We start from the raw sequence: 16,746 nt of genomic DNA on the forward strand, positions 1-16,746 counted from the left end.
GAATGTTGGTCCCATATTTATTAAATATGGTTTACCAAGAGAGGTCTCCTTATTTGCAAAATGCTAATATTTGCACACATGTGAGTCCTGTGAATATGAAATTCCATAATTCATACAGATAGCCAGCACATCTGATACACAATTATATTCAGATATTTTTAGTATCATACCAATTCAAACTAATCTCTACTTACACCAACTCACTTAATTTCAAACTATTTTATCAACTCTACTTTTTACAGTTACGCATTTCTTTTTTTTTTTTTTTTTTTTTTTTTTGGGTTTTTCGAGACAGGGTTTCTCTGTTTAGTCCTGGCTGTCCTGGAACTCACTCTGTAGACCAGGCTGGCCTCAAACTCAGAAATCCGCCTGTCTCTGCCTCCCAAGTGCTGGGATTAAAGGCGTGCGCCACCACCGCCCGGCCAGTTAAGCATTTCTAAAACTGAAATACAACTTGAAATCAGTATCTACCACTAAAAATAGTGACCCAGAGCCAAGAATCTGTGAAGATCAGAATCATTCAGGATCATCCATGACTACATAGAAAGTTCAGGACTAGCTTGGGCTACACAAGATGGTCTTACAGGGCTATGGTGGCACACACCTTTAATCCCAGCACTAGGGAGGCAGACATATTTGGATCTCTGAGTCAAAGCTAACCTGTTCTAGAGAGCCTGGTTCCAAGTCAGCCAAGGCTACACAGAGAAACCCTGCCTCAAAAATAAACAAACAAGCAAACAAAATCTTATCAAAAAAAAAAAAAAAAGCTATCATTGAGCCGTATCTACTTTATTTTCTTTCTTTTTAATTATGCATATACATGAGTGTTGGAGAAGGCTAATGTACATGAACACAGTAACAGCAAAGGGCAGAAGAGGGTATCAGAACCTCTGGAACTTGAGTAACAGCAGGTTATAAACCACCAGATGTGGTTAGTGCTAAGAACCAATCCTGATCTACAAGAGCAGCAAAATTTCTTAACCTCTAGGCCAGCAGTTCTCAACCTTTGAGTTACAACTCCTTTGGTGATTGAAGGACCATTTCACAGGGGTTGCATATCAGATATCCTGCATACCAGATATTTACATTGTGACTCAAAACAATAGCAAAATTAGTTATAAAGTCACACTGAAAATAATTTTATGGCTTGGGGGTGGGGGGGTCACTACAACATGGGGAACTGTATTAAAGGGTCACAGTATTAGGAAGGCTGAGCCACTGCTCAAGATCGTCTCTCCTGTCCATTGCCAAATGTATCTTAATTTGCAGTATTTTTTTAAGTTTAACACAAAATAATTGTGTATCTAACAATAAATGAAGTTTGTTTTAAGGAGGAAAGCATATCATCTATGATATCACTCATAGAACTCTGAAAAGCATTACACACAAACATGTTCTCAACACATGAAGTTCATTGAATGATTGACTGGAGGAGACGGAAAAGTTGAAAAATGTTAAGAGACAATGAAAATGTGAGTGAGACAAAGGAAGAAAAAACTGAAAGGAAGCACTCACTAATCTGAGTCCCAAATCTCTGAAAGAAAAAAATAACAATTTGGCCAGAATGGCGAAACCCATGGAGGAAGTGTGGCAAAGCTGCTTGAGCAGCAAGTAATCCGGAAGGAAGTCAAGGGCACATTTTTAAAATCAACAATATCAAGAAAAATAATCTGTTTAGGAATAAATTTAAGCAAGGAAGGCTAATAATTATACTCTAAAGAACACTAAAAAACAGTGCTAAACAATTTTAAAGACCTAAGTAAACAAAGTTGTATCTTGTTAGGCTGTTATGTTGGGAGCCGACTTTTAGCAGAAAGCGGCTATCAGCTTTGTAGCCATCTGGAACCATATACCCTGACGTGAGACTTGTTTTTCAACAGCCTACAACAGCTGAAGCACACTCTGATATCCCACATATTTTGTTTTGCTGTTTACTGCCCCCAGCTGCAAGGCTCACATGGTAGCCACGCCTGCAAGGCATGCAGTTCACATGCTGTCCACGTGCTATCCATGCCCTATGTGCCTATAAGGTGCACGTGGTATCCACGCCTGTAAGGCTTATGTCATATCAACACCTGCAAGGCACGTGGCAAAAGCATATAAATACCCCAGATTTCCCTTCAATAAACGAGACTTGATCAGAGACTTGATCAGAACCTCTGTCTTGTCTCCATTCTTCTCATCTCTTCCCCTTTATCCTCTCTCTCTCTCTCTCTCTCTCTCTCTCTCTCTCTCTCTCTCTCTCTCTCTCTCTCTCTCTAGACCCTGACCCGCAGACCGGAGCGGCAGCTTGGGCCGGGATACAGTGGCCACCAATTGTGGAGTGGAGAGGGCTGCAACACTGTTAAAAGATAAAAGAGTTTCCAAAGAAACCTATAAGTTCATTACTTAACCAAAATTCCAATGACTGATACTGTACAAACACAAATTAAATACAAATACAAATACAAAAAGCTAGTCCTAAAACCCATACAAAACTCTAAGGGAGCCCACACAGTGCAAACAATCTAGAAAAAGAAGACTAGAAAGCTAACATTTTCATACTCTTATCAGACCTGCAACAGATAAAGGAGTTGTGCTGGGATAGAGCAAACATGGAGCAATGGAGCCAGCTGACAATTTACAAATAAAGCCGTGCATCACGTAGCTTTCAACCTGTGGTAAGACCCTTGTAATCTCAAGCCTGGGGAGATGGTAGGATAAAATCATCCTTAATCAAATGCTAAGTTCCAGGCCAACTAGGTTACATGAGGCCCTGTCTCAAATGCTTCCCTGCCTACAAAACGTACTAACAATATTATAAGGAAATAGTGTAGTGTCTTTAACAATGGAAATGTAGCTCTGTAAAAGAGCACTCATGCAAGGTCCTGAAAGGACACAGTAATGGTTACTCTTGACTGTCAACTTGATGGGATTTGAAATAACCTCTCGTCACATCTGTGAGGATGCTCCCTGCCATATTTAACTGAGATAAGAACCAGACTGTATGTGGGTGGCAACACTCTGTGGAAGGGGGTAAATGTGTCCCCAAACCGAATGTAAAAAGGAGCAAACCAGCAAAATACCAGCATTCATCCCCCTGTGTCCCCTGACTGGGAGTATGATGTTAGCAGCTCCTGCCGTATCTTCTCTGGGCTATACCCTCAAACTATGAGTTAAAATAAGCCCATCTTCCCTTTGGTTATTCTCATTATTAATGTCTAATACCTAGAATATCTGAGGAAATCAAACAACTCAAGAAAAAAGACAACTCAATTTTTATCGTTTTATTTTATGTGATGAGTGTTTTGCCTACATATATACCTGTGTACCATGTGTGTGCCTGGTACCTACGGATGACATAAGAGGGCTTCAGATTCTCTGGAACTGTAATTGCAGATAGCTCTGAGCTGCTATGTGGGTCTGGGAATTGAACCTGGGTCTTGTAGAAAAGCAGTCAGTGCTCTTAACCACTGAGCCATCTCTCCAGCCTAATAACTCAATTTTCAGATGACAAATTATTTCAATAGATATTTCTCTAATAAAATGTAAATGGCCAATGAGCACATAAAAAAGGATTTTATGTGCTAATGTATTTAAAGAATTAGGAGCCGGGCGGTGGTGGCACACGCCTTTAATCCCAGCACTTGGGAGGCAGAGGCAGGTGGATTTCTGAGTTCGAGGCCAGCCTGGTCTACAGAGTGAGTTCCAGGACAGCCAGGATTACACAGAGAAACCCTGTCTCGGAAAAAAAAAAAAAAAAAAAAGAATTAGGTATACATAGTTCAATGGAAAAATGCTGTCCTACCTTTTATTTTTTTAACTTATTTATTTTATTTATATGAATACACTATAGCTGTCTTCAGACACACCAGAAGAAGACATCAGATCCTGTTACAGATGGTTGTTAGCCACCATGTGGTTGCTTGGAATTGAACTCAGGACCTCTGGAAGAGCAGTAAGTGCTCTTACCTGCTGAGCCATCTCTCCAGCCCTGTCCTACCATTTATAAGGCCTTCCCCTTTATAAGGCTAGCTATCAGTTGATGGAGATTTTTTTCAGATTAGACATTTGTAAGATAGCCATGTTCTTGTAAACAACTCTAAAGAAACTCAATGCATCACAAAAACAAAACAAAAATAATTTATGAAAACAGAAGGGGGATTAATTGAAAAGAGGAGCCAATAGACAAAAAAAGGGTTAGGCACAGAGGCTCACGTCCACAATCCTAAGCACCACAGAAGCAGGAGAACTGCCTCAAATCAAGGTCAGCCTAGACCACAGTCAATTCCAGGCCAGCCTTGGCTCAGAGTGAGAACCTGTCCCACAAAACAAAACAAAACAAAACAAAGCAAAACAAAACAAAACAAAGCAAAACAAGAACCCACACCAAAAAGGGCTGATAAAATGGCTCAATAGGTAAACTTACTTGCCACATAAGCCTGATGACCTGTGTTTGATGCCTAAAACTTACAAAAAGCACACGCATCTCTAATTTCAGCACTTCTACAATGAGATGGAAGGCATGATCTGAAGCACCCAGAGGCCTGTGGACTGGCTTACACAAACAAGAAAGAGCCTTTCTCCACAAGATAGAGGAAAAGAACTAACTCCCACAAGTTGTTCTCCATAACACAAACGACTCATAAATGCACTACACATACACATAGGCAAAATATTTTTTTAAATCACCAGAAAACAAAAAAGAATGTGAACAAGTTGTTTTTTTCCCTGAAAGATGATTCTATAAGTTAAAAAAGAGCTTCAGTAAATGTTAATATTTAATCAACTATTTTAATCCCTAAGCAAAAGTTTCCTTTTAAAAACTCCATTATGGGGGCTGGAGAGATGGCTCGGTGGTTAAGAGCACAGACTGCTGTTCCAGAGGACCTGAGTTCAATTCCCAGCATCCACATGGTGGCTCACAACCATCTGTAATGGGATCTGATGCCCTCTTCTGGTGTGTCTGAAGAGAGCAATGGTGTACTTGTATACATAAAATAAATAAATAAATAAATCTTAAAAAAAAAAAACCACTCCATTATGAACAAAAGGGGAATGTAAAAACATTCCAATATTGCTTGCTTGTGCAATGATGTTAGAAGCTGTTAAGCATCCGTCATAGGGGCTGGATACAGTTTAGTTGGTAGGTGCATAAAGCCCTGGGTTTGATCTGTGGCACCAGATAAAAATGGGCATGGCAACAAATGCCTATAAATCACCGAACTAGGGAAACAGAGGCAGAAGACTGGATTTAGTGTCATCCTCAGCTATATGGCAAATTCATGGCCAGCCTGGGTTATGTGAAACCCTGTTCCTTAACAACAACAACAAAGCCAATGCAAAAACAAATACAAGAGCCTGGTACAGTGGTTCATGGCTTGCAATCCCAGCACTTGAGAGGCTTAGAAAAGGACTAACAGTCTAAGCAATACAGCAAAATCCTATCAAGAAAAGGACAGAAAACTAGACAGAAAGGAGGGGGAGGCAGGAGGGACAGAGCAGGATGGGAGAGATGGACTGACTCTTCTCTTTGCTGATAATCACATTAGCTATTTTTTATAGTTGCCTCACCCACATCTTTTTCTCTTCTTTCAGCTTCTGGCCTAGAGTCCTTTCAGTTCCCAAGGTCCATTTCTCCTGATTAGAACCGCATTCAAAGGAAGTTGGTAAAATATAGAGAGGTGTGATCAAGTGTATCTGCTAAGTAGCCACTTTAAACAAAAAGTTAGGAGTGTCAAGAGATCTGGGAAAGCACAGCATGGTGGCTCAGCCTTTAATCCCAGCATTGGGAAGGCAGACAGTCTCTGAGTTTGAATCTAACCTGGTCTATAAATTGAGTTCTCAGCCAGCCAGGGCGCCATCCCCCTCCCCCTACTCAATGAGACTCCGTCTCAAAAAAGACATCTGGGGAAAGAAGATCTGAATGCTGAGGGCTGAGTGAGACCCTTAAGGGAGGGAGGCAAAGAATCCTTACCTTCTTTCTAGAGCAGCCTAGGGAAAGAAAAGGAAACGAGATGCAGAGTAACAAGCTGTTGTTTGCTGGAGAGTACCATTCCTTTAGGAAAATAGAATGCAGTAGAGTGAAGGTATGAAGTAAGCCAACAAAAGTGTGGGTCCTCTGACAACTCACTGCAAAGTATCAGAAGCAAGGCCTGAAGAGATAGCTCATCGGATAAAACACTTGCCATCAACCCTAATGACCCAAGTTTGAACCTTTGAATTCCCATGGTAGTAGAAGAGAAACCATTACTTCAAGTTGTCCTGTGATCCTCATATTCAAACAGGGGCTGGCACACATGCACATGTGCATACATAAATACATATACATTTTAAAAAGAGAGAGCAACAAAAGAACTTTGAGAATGAAAGACTGAAAGGACTGGTTTTTGGCCAAGGATAGGAAGAAATCAATCTTGGAGTTGATGCTATCAAAATTGAATTTATAAGGCTAGAAAGATTGCTCCTCAGTTAACAGTACTGGCTATTCTTACAGAGGACCCAAGTTTCGATTCCCAACATCCACGTGACAGCTCACAAGTTTGTAACTCCAGTCCCAGAATATTTAATACCTTCTTCCTGTCTCTGAGGGCATTGTACACATATAGTGCACAAACACACAAAGGCAAAACACTCATATATATAAAATAAAAAATAAAAAAATCCCTATTTTAAACTAGATATGATAGTGCATGCTTTCCAGCCCAGTATTTGAAAGGCATGCAACTTCAAGGTCAGCCTGGGCTACAAAATAAGAATCTGTTTAAAAATAAATCCAGTGCAGGGTGGTAGTGGTGCATGCCTTTAATTCCAGCGCTCAGAAGGCAGAGGCAGGTATATCTCTGTAGGCCATCCTGGTGTACAGAGTGAGTTCCAGAACAACCAGGACTACACAGTAAAACCCTGTCTCAAAAAGAAAAAGAAAAAAAAAGGAAAAAAGAAAGAAAACCAATAAATGAGGAAATAAATAAACCCAGTGCTCATTTTGGTAAAACATACACTAAAACTGAAACAATACAGAGATTAGCATGGTCCCTGTACAAGAATGAATCATTCCATATTTCTAAAAGTAACAGAATAAAAATAAAGCCAGGCATTGTGGTGCACACATTTAATCCCAGCACTTGGGAAGCAGAGGCAGGGGGATCTCTGAGTTCAAGGCCAGCCTAGGTTACAGAGTGAGTTCCAGGATAGCCAGGGCTACACAAAAGCTGGTCTCAAAAAGCCCCAACCAACCAACCAACCAACCAACCAAACAAACAAACAAACAAAACAGATAAATTAATAAAGAAGTAAATTAATAAATTCAGAGGCTAGCAAGAGGCTCAGCATATACAATCTCTGAGACTTTCATGGTAAGACAGAAGCAGATCTCAAAGTCTTCTGATCTCTACATGCATATCTTCACACATTAAATAAATCAACAAGAGACAAATGTAATAATACAAATTAAATCAGTCTCCTAAGAAACTTGTTTGTGGTGTGGTGGAACATGCCTCTGATCTTAGCACTTAGGAGGCTGAAGAAAAGATAACAAATCTGAAGCTGGGCTATATAGTGAAACAAACTCTAGCTCAAAAGATAACAAACTGCTTAGAAAATAACTCCCTTATCCATGGGATTTCTTACCGTATACACTGCCAGTAAAGCCAACTGGTTATAGGGGCGGCCATTCTTGGGAGCAATGTGCTGGGCCTTCAGATACCAACTAGAATAGAAAAACAGAATGAAATGCTAACTCCTATCAACTCTTTCCCAGTCCATCCTCATAGCACTTCTACTTAAGTCGTATACTAGAAAGTTAACTAGATGTAGCCCTTGCAAGGTCAAACAAAATTAAAGGGACCAATTAAGGACAACTATAAGACATCCCCTATGAGAGGCAGCTCAACTGGCCAGATAGATGCTTGCCACACAGGGGAGGGACATCATGAGTTGAGAGGTAAAAAGTACCTTCGAGCCTTCCCATAGTTTGCTGTATCATTGGCTTGCTCCCGATACCTAGAGATATCTCCTTGGCAAATCATACTTCGCTGAGCACTGATCAAGGCATATTTCACCTACAGAAGAGACAACTGGTTAGTACAGCACCCAAACACACACACACACACACACACACACACACACACACACACACACACACAAAGTGGGATCTAATAGAAGAATGACAAGGTAAAACACAGACCTCAAAAGAGTCAAGTTCTCAACCTAACCTTGAACACTAAAATACAGCCAACAATATGACATAAAGAATAAACACAGCACTTAAGAGAGTGGTAATTCCTACTCTGAATCCCACACAAATGGAAAAGAACATTCTAAAACTGTAAGTCAAGCAGTCTCTGAGATCTCAAGGAAGCCTTTGGAATGCCTGAAACTGGGTTTCCTTGTCTGTGTTTAAAAATACACAGGGACTGGAAAAATGACCTAGTTGCTAAGAGCACTTCTTGATTTTGCAGAAGAGCAGGGTTCTGTTCCCAGAACCCACATGGTGGCTCAATGTCATCTGTAACTCCAGTTCAGGCACTCTGATGCCCTGTTTTGACTTCAGTGGAAATCAGGCACACACATGGTGCATAGACATACATGTAGCCAAAACACTCAGATAAAATAAAACTAAAACCAAATTTTTAGAATATTTATTTCAGGGGCTGGAGAGATGGACCATAGGTAAAATACTTGCTGCACAAGCATGAGGACCTGAGTTTGGATTCCCAGCACCCATATAAAAGCTGAGCCTGGCCCCATGTGCTTCCTGTAGTAGGCAGGGAGGAAGAGACCCAGAGGTTAGCTGAACTTGCCAGCCAGCCAGTCTAGCCAAAGTGGTGAGCTCCATATTCAGTGAAAGACCATAGATTAAAAAATAATAAAATCAAAACAAAAAATCACCCCATAAGGCATGGGGGTACACACTTATAATCTTCACTCTGAAGCCTAAGGCAGGCAGATCTGGATTTCAAAACCAGCCAGAACTATACAATGAATTCCAGGGTATCTGATCTATCTATTGAGATTCTGTCTCAAAACAACTAAAAAAACAAAAAGTTGGGGGCTGGAGAGATAGTTCAGTGGTTAAGAGCACTGACTTCTCTTCCAGAGATCCTAAGTTCAATTCCCAGCAACTACATGGTGGCTCACAACCATCTGTAATGGGATTTGATGCCCTCTTCTAGTGTGTCTAAAGACAGCTACAGTGTACTCACATACATTAAATAAATCTTTTTAAAAAAATGTTTGACTTTGTGTGTTTGGGTGTTTTGTCCATAGGTATTTCTGTGCAGCACTTGCATGTGTGGTACCTGCAGAAGTCAGAAGGCAGCATGGATCCCCTGGAACTGCAGGTACAGGTGGTTGTAAGTAGTCATGTGGATGCTAGGAACCAAACCCAGGTCTTCTGCTAAGAACAACAAGTGTTCTTAATAATTCAGTAATCTCTCCAGCCTCCTTTTTTTCTTTTGAGACATGATCTCACTCTGTAGTTCAGACTACTCTAGAACTCACTATGTACCCAAGACTGGTTTCAAACTCATGGCAATCCTCCTGCTTCATTTTCTCAAGTGCTTAGATTACAAGTGTGAAATGCATCATAGTGTGTATGATATTACAATTTGTTTTTTGTTTTTGAAACAGAATTTTATATAGCCCAGACATGTTTGGAACTATGTAGCAAGGCTGGCCTTGAACTCCTAATCCAGGATTACTAACATATACCAATTACAGTGTCCTGCTTATGATTGTTAGTTTTATTTATCTGTTCCTATACCATAGTATATTGTTCACTCAACACCCAGCACACTGCCTAGGCTATAACTGGTACTAGATAAATACTTACTAAATAGATGAATACATTTTTGTTTGAGGACTTCCAAATAGTCCTCCAAATAGTCCAAATAGTCAAACTCACTATGTAGACCAGGTTGGCCTCGAACTCACAGAGATCTGTCTCTGCTTCCCAAGTACTGGGATTAAAGGTGTGCACCACTGAGCTGGACCTAGATGAATAAATTTAAACTAAATAAAGAAACTAGCTTACTGTTTTTCGTAAAGGCTTGCTTCGAATGGCAAGCCCATCCATGTAGTCCTCCAGTTTGAACTTGTAAGTAACCTGTAGTTTCTGAAGCAAACTATCAAAGAAGTCACTGCCCTATAAAGGGAAAAAAAATCTGAATCAATCAGTTTTTCTCATCTACTTACCAGATCCTGGGGCAAATGACCCTTTCACAATCTGTCAATGTCCAGATATCCTATATAAAAGGTACTAGAGGCCGTCAAGTAACCTCAGCAACAGTTTATAATAAGCCTCCCATGTTTTAAAAGATATGATTCATTTACCACTCCCCAACTCTTTCAGCTCTCATTCCTTCCACCCCTACCCCTCTCATTCAGAAAGCTTTCAAGTTCAAAAGTAACTCTGAGTCTGGAGATGCAGCTCAGTAGTTGAGCAATGAAAAAAAAGTAGCTCCAATTGTCTGTAAGTATACTCCAAAGGAAGTAATACAGGTAGACCAGGTCTAAATGCAAGAAAAAAAAATAAGGGTTTTGGCAATATTTTGTTCTAAAACATCTCCAGTAGAAAAGACAAACAAACTAAAGAATGCTTCAGACTTTATCCTGAGAACATGATAATGATGATGATAATGATGATGATAATAATAATGATAATGATGATGATGATGATAATGATGATGGTGTTTACCTCATCTAAGAGCTCCAAGAGTCTGTTCCGAATCTGTTCTGGGTTCTCAATATTTGGATCCTTGAGAAGCTGCCTGAATTTCTCAATCACCTGATAGAAAGCATTCTTCCACAGGATCTGATCTACATTCTGATTGTCAGAGAATTCAATATCTAAGAGGATACAGCGCTCGTACAGCTGCAGTAGTTCAGTTCTGGAATAAAATTCATGTAAAGTCTGGCTTCAATACATCACAGGGAAGGCTATACCCAAGATATGAACCCCTGCAAACCAGCCACCTCCTTCCTGACAAGAAATCTGAACTATGACCAGGCGTCCTACTCATACTGGTCCTATTCTACATAACAGAATGTCTTCCGAACATACTTACATCTAGGAAAATAGCATATTGCTGTATGTGTACACCTACACTGAAGAGCTGATAAGCTCTTTGGTGCAAGCTGAAATTGGCATTCTGGAAATAATATTATATGTTCCCCTAAAAACATTTTTTCCCCTAAAGTAAAAACTATACTCAGCTTGAAGACTAAAATTAAAACTTATTTTCCCAACTGTCTGTTGCTTATAAAAATCAATGTAAAGGGGATTCAAGTGTGGCTCAGTGATAGGCCACTTAATGTAAAATGCACAAGACTCTAGGCTTGAGGTTCATGCCAAAGTGGAGTTGTTGGGGGTAGGGATTCATGTGAAAGGCAGGTAATACTCAGTGGCTGACCTAAAAATCCTCTACCTTCCTCAGCCACAGGAGACCTACAGTTGTCCATTTCCCTCTAAGCAAGACAGTAGGAAAGAACACTCAGTACCTGAGCTGAGCCATCTTCTCCATGCCCTCAGTGCTGATGCGGTCCCGGGAAAGCAGGTTGCTGAGCTGCAGTTCCTGGTTGTCAGCCACTCGGAGAAGCCTATGAAGCTCCTGTTGCTGCATGTTCCGCACATGTTGTTCTATTTCCTCAGGACTCATGGTACTAGCAGGGAGAGGGCTACATACATACTGTCCTGAGGGGGCAGGATAGCCTGGGTAGTAAGGCCCTGGATACATACCATTTGTAGGGCCCACTGGATATTGCAGAGGGCTATAGCCTGTAAAGGGATACTGAGAGGCAGGGCCTGGTGTCCGAGGGTAATAATAGGGGTTGTCAGAGTTTTGAAATTTATAGTAAGATGCTTGGGCCTGACGTGAATCACCCCAAGATGTAGGGCTAATTTCATCATCAGTGTCCAAAAAATGTAGCTGAGGTGTCTGGCTTTTCAAAGCAGGCTTCTGATCAGGATTGTTTGGATCCCATAGTCGGCGGGTTGTGCCTCCTCGGCCCCAACTCCTAGATCCCTTACTACCAGATCCAAATAAAAGTCGAGGTCCCGAAGGTGTAGACTCTGGAGAACCAGATGAACTGACAGATAGGGCAGTATGGGCAGGCAGAATCAGAATACCACGACCACGATCTCGGAGTTCTTGTTTTGGGTTTCTGAACTCCTGCTTCTCAGAGCCCTTACCCCCACTGCTTCCTTTGTCAGACTTCATTCTATCCACATTCTCCTTGACTGACCTCACCACAGGGGAGTCTTTACTCATGGTTTCTGCATCAAAAGTGACACGAAGGGCACCTCGATTTTCTTTACCATTGCTTTTCTGTTCACCCTCACTGTGGCCAGACCAATTTCTTTCTAAATGCTTCTTCCTTTCTAAGCTCCTCCTGGACCCTAATCCGTCAGGCTCATCAACTCTGTCCTCATCTAAGGAATCAGTTGAGGACATAGACACCTGCTTCTTCAGTCGTGGCCTCTCCTTGGTCCTATCCTGGCGCCGCCGGCGACATCCATTGTCGGTCAGGCCAGCTCCCTCTGCACTGTTGTTGCTACCAGCTGAGCTGGTACTGCAAGTGCGACAGCGGTTCCTTCTCTTGTCTGATCGAGAGTACCTCTTTACAGAGCCAGGCTTTCCTTGGACAGAGTCAGCAGTGACTTTCTTTGACCCCTCCCCCTTTTCAATCTTTTTCCCCTTTTCTCCCTTGGCAGTTCTTACACGGTCATTACTTTGGCCCTTTTCTATCTCGGTTTTATCCGGTTTGTTTATAACTTCTTCTTTTATAGCTTCTCCCTTACACTCATCCTCCTCCATCCTCAACTGCTCCACTTGGTTGAGGATCTCGTCTTCATCTGTTCTGCCTGCTGACTCTCTGGTAATGGTCTGCAATCGCCTTCCAGGCTGGTAGATCTGCAGGTCTGGTTTCTTGATTCTTTTGATGAGTTTTAGACTTCGGTCCTCTAGTCCAACAGTCTTTGAGAAAGTCTCCTGTGCCTGACTATTTTCTGCATCTATAGGGCCATTTTGCTGTTGGCTGTCCAATTCCTTGCAAACTTTAATAAACTGTGTATCATTCCCAACAGCAGAAGAATCTCTGTCATTCACAATCTCATCCTTAAATTCCTCGTTCCCAGAAGCCTCTTTAGTTTTAGGTCTATTCCTTAGTCGAGAAAGTCCAGGCTTATAGATTTCCAAATCTGGGCGCCTATTATCTTTGCGCTGTCTGGGTTCCTTTAGTTCCTTCATGTTTTCTATTATGTTGACAGAAGAAAAGAATAATGGAGAAGAGAGGGAGGGAAAGTTGTCATTCTAGTTACATAACAACAACAATAACAAAAATAAGCAAGAACTACAAATCCAAATGGTAATACTGGTGGTCAGGAAAGAACATTTCTACAAAGGCAGAAATTTGGAGTTATATGTGTTTAGTAAGGAATGAGGCTAAGAATTTAACTGTGTTAGAGTTACACGTACTTGAGTCATAGAAATAGGGGGGAGTTGTATTCTCTTGATGTACCCAAGTCATATTCCTATTCAGATCTCAGAGACCCCAAACTACTTCATTATTTCAGCATTAAAGATCTCTAACATGTTCAGCCATTAAATTATTCTGTCTACACATCCCTTCTTTCTTTATTTTCTTATGTCTATGAATATACTGCCGCTGTTTTCAGACACACCAGAAGAGGGCATCAGATCCCATTATAGATGGTTGTGAGTCACCATGTGGTTGCTGGGATTTGAACTCAGGACCTCTGAAAGAGCAGTCAGTGCTCTTAATCGCTGAACTCCTCTTTCTTTCTTCCTTCCTTCCTTTCTTCCTTCCTTCCTTTCTTTCTTCCTTTCTTTGTTTGAGTCAGGGTCTCACCATATATATCCCAGAAAGACTTCAAAATCACAGTCCTCCTGCCTCAGCCATCCAAGTTCTGGATTGCAGAAGTGTATATCACACTTGGTTAGCATTTCCTCCTGTCTGTAATTTTTTCTTTGTTTGTTTTTTTTTATTTCGAGACAGGGTTCTCTGTGTAGTCCTGGCTGTCCTGGAACTCATTCTGTAGACCAGGTTGGCCTCGAACTCAGAAATCCGCCTGCCTCTGCCTCCCAAGTGCTGGGATTAAAGGCGTGCGCCACCACCGCCCGGCCCTGTAATATTTTTCTAGGTGGTTTTTACTGTATTAGAATGGAGAAGGAAATATAGCCCAGTGGCACAGTATTTGCCTCACATATAAGAGGCCACTAGGAGCAACCCCCAGCATTGCATAAACATATTTACTGGTATATATGTATCATATATTCCATCATTATTTACTAGCTATATTACATATTAACTATATTACATATGTAAACATATATTTACACATACATACACATATTAGAGTGGTATGCATAGCAAGCCTCAGTCCTAGATATCTCTGGGAAACTATGTTCAACTTCAGTGTGTGACCTTGATCACAACAAATTTACAACTTTAGGATACCAACACCACAATCACATACCTCCTACTGAAGCAAACAGTAAACAATTCTTTTTACAATCTTCAAAACCATTCATCTGCACCAACTCTTTAACAACAACCAACAGAAGAATCATTTCAAGAAAATACTGCCTAGACTATGTCATTAGAATACTGAGACCAACTGCTACTATGACAGAATATAAGAAGAAAAAAAGGTTCCACTAGAGGAGCTTTGCCTAGGCACCAATGGATGGATTGTGACATGCTCTCAAAAGACTAAAGGACTCAAGAATATCAGAACCCAGTCAAATCCATGCCTACAAATTCTAGCACTTGGGAAGTGACAGCAAGATCAAGAGTTCAAGGCCACAGAGTATGAGGCTTACTTGGACTATATGAGATCCTGTCTCAAAAACAAAGGAAAAGATGAAGAGAAAGAGGAAGAAGAGGAAGAGGAGGAAGAGGAGGAAGAGCAGAAGGTAGAGGAGGAGGAAGAAGAGGAGGAAGAGGAGGAAGAAAAAGAACAACAGCAACAACAAAAACAGAGGGCTTTTTTTTTTTTTTTTTGGTTTTTCAAGACAAGGTTTCTATGTGTAGCCCTGGCTTTTCTTTTTCTTTTTTCTTTCTTTTTTTTTTTTTTTGGTTTTTCAAGACAGGGTTTCTCTGTGTAGCCCTGGCTGTCCTGGAACTCACTCTGTAGACCAGGCTGGTCTCGAACTCAGAAATCCGCCTGCCTCTGCCTCCCAAGTGCTGGGATTAAAGGCGTGCACCACCATCGCTGGGCGAAACAGAGGGCTTTATAAACCACTCTCCAAGCTCCACTGAGTGGTAAACAGTTTTATTTTATTTTTTTTTTTATCTGTTGCTTACAGTGGAGAGACTACTAAAAATACCTACCAAACAGTTAATAAATGACAGGAACTGGTGAGAATATTATCCAGTACTCAGGTTATATAAAATGCTAGTACAGAATTATTATGTAAATACAAATGCAAACAAGCTGATAGCCAAGTATTTATACGCCTGCATCTATACCCACTTTTTGTTAAGGGGGGGGGGGGACTAAAATTTTAGATTTCTGATTTGAAAGTTGGGTATATGCATATAATTCTAGCACTCAGAAGGCTGAAACAGGAAAAGTATACAAACTCAAGGCCAGGCTGTGTTACACTGTAAATTCAAGGCCAGTCTTGGCTACAAGATGAGACTGTCTCAAAAGAAAAACAAACAGAATAAAAGATACTGCTGCCTTGGCGAAAGTTTAGCTTCTCCACCGAATGCGAACTAAGATAGAGCCGTTTAACCTCAGCAGCCTGAGTAAACTTTTAAACTTAGTTTTGGGGCGGAGCCAGGAGTGGTGGTGACTACAATTTTCCAGAGCAGTGAGAGAAAACAGCCTGGTTAATCCAATTCAGTTGGCCAATGAAAACCAACCTCACAAATTCTAGCCACATTCCTAGAGAAGGTATCTACTGTAACTGTCATCCTAAACAACACTGGCTAATGAAGGGGAGGTGAGACACTAAAATATTTCTCGAGCTTTTGTGATGCGAATGGAGACTGGCAAATTAAGCATTCTCTCTGATCACAACTGCTTCCACACACGCCAAGACCAAAACAAAACAGAGTCAGCTCTCTGAGGTCCTGGATCCCTCCAGTGGCGTAGCACTGGAAGCCAGCCTTGGGAGTGGGGGGTTGTAAGTTGAGCAAGGGAAGTCTTAGCCTGTTAAGCCTTTCTCCTCAATTTCCCCAGCTCCTCCTCTCCGACGCGGAACGGAGGACTACGGAAAGGTACACATACACAGACTATTTGGGGGCGAGAGGGGAACAATACGTCTCGGGGCCTCTACCGGACCCTAGCACCCAAGCTAGTTCGTGTCTCCTCAGGACTGGAATTCTGGCGCTGGCGTGAGGTTAGGGCACAGGAGAACAACCACGGCGCCTCGCTGAGCAAGAGGGCGGAGGCTAAAACTCGCGCTGGGCTTTGCCCCAAGGACCCAAGTGAGCCGAGACCCAGACTCGTAGTCTCACAGGGGCCGCCGCGGGCCCCGGGCGCTGTTGGGGAAGGGGCGGGGGCTCGGAGCGCTGCGGACGGGGCGGGGAGGAGGCAGAGGAGAGGGAGGCGGGGCGGGCAGGCCCGGCCCAGCAGCTGGGCGGCGCAACTCACCTCTGCTCCCGGCCTGCGGAGCCAGAGTGGCCAGGATCCCTCGCAGTTCCGACGCGGAGATCCGAACACGCTCCAACCCCTCCGCCATCTTCGCGGCGGCTGCTACAGCTGCGGCGACTCCTCCACCGCCGCGCGCAGTCAGG

The 16,746-nt window shown here is 42.0% G+C and overlaps 1 protein-coding gene and 1 non-coding gene across 6 annotated transcripts in view; one reads left to right on the forward strand and one right to left on the reverse strand.

Moving 5' to 3' along the window:
• Smg6 (SMG6 nonsense mediated mRNA decay factor) overlaps nt 1–16,746 on the reverse strand; it is a 222,766-nt gene extending 206,020 nt beyond the window's left edge. For 3 of the 5 annotated variants that reach the window (XM_034504241.2, XM_076936309.1, XM_076936311.1), the window contains exons 1-6: nt 16,604–16,746; nt 11,479–13,231; nt 10,676–10,868; nt 10,013–10,123; nt 7,933–8,039; nt 7,609–7,687 (exon numbers count right to left, since the gene is read on the reverse strand). In XM_034504241.2, coding sequence (XP_034360132.2) covers nt 7,609–7,687; nt 7,933–8,039; nt 10,013–10,123; nt 10,676–10,868; nt 11,479–13,231; nt 16,604–16,691 — 2,331 coding nt within the window. In that variant the 5' untranslated portion in view covers nt 16,692–16,746. The remainder of the gene's footprint in view (nt 1–7,608; nt 7,688–7,932; nt 8,040–10,012; nt 10,124–10,675; nt 10,869–11,478; nt 13,232–16,603) is intronic. The other 2 variants (XM_076936312.1, XM_076936313.1) reach the window with 2 other exon arrangements.
• LOC117712120 (U6 spliceosomal RNA) lies at nt 6,956–7,061 on the forward strand. The gene has a single exon (XR_004607196.1). It is a non-coding gene; the product is annotated as a U6 spliceosomal RNA (small nuclear RNA).

The sequence above is a fragment of the Arvicanthis niloticus genome, chromosome 6 (genome assembly GCF_011762505.2).
Source record: "Arvicanthis niloticus isolate mArvNil1 chromosome 6, mArvNil1.pat.X, whole genome shotgun sequence".
NCBI lineage: Eukaryota > Metazoa > Chordata > Mammalia > Rodentia > Muridae > Arvicanthis > Arvicanthis niloticus.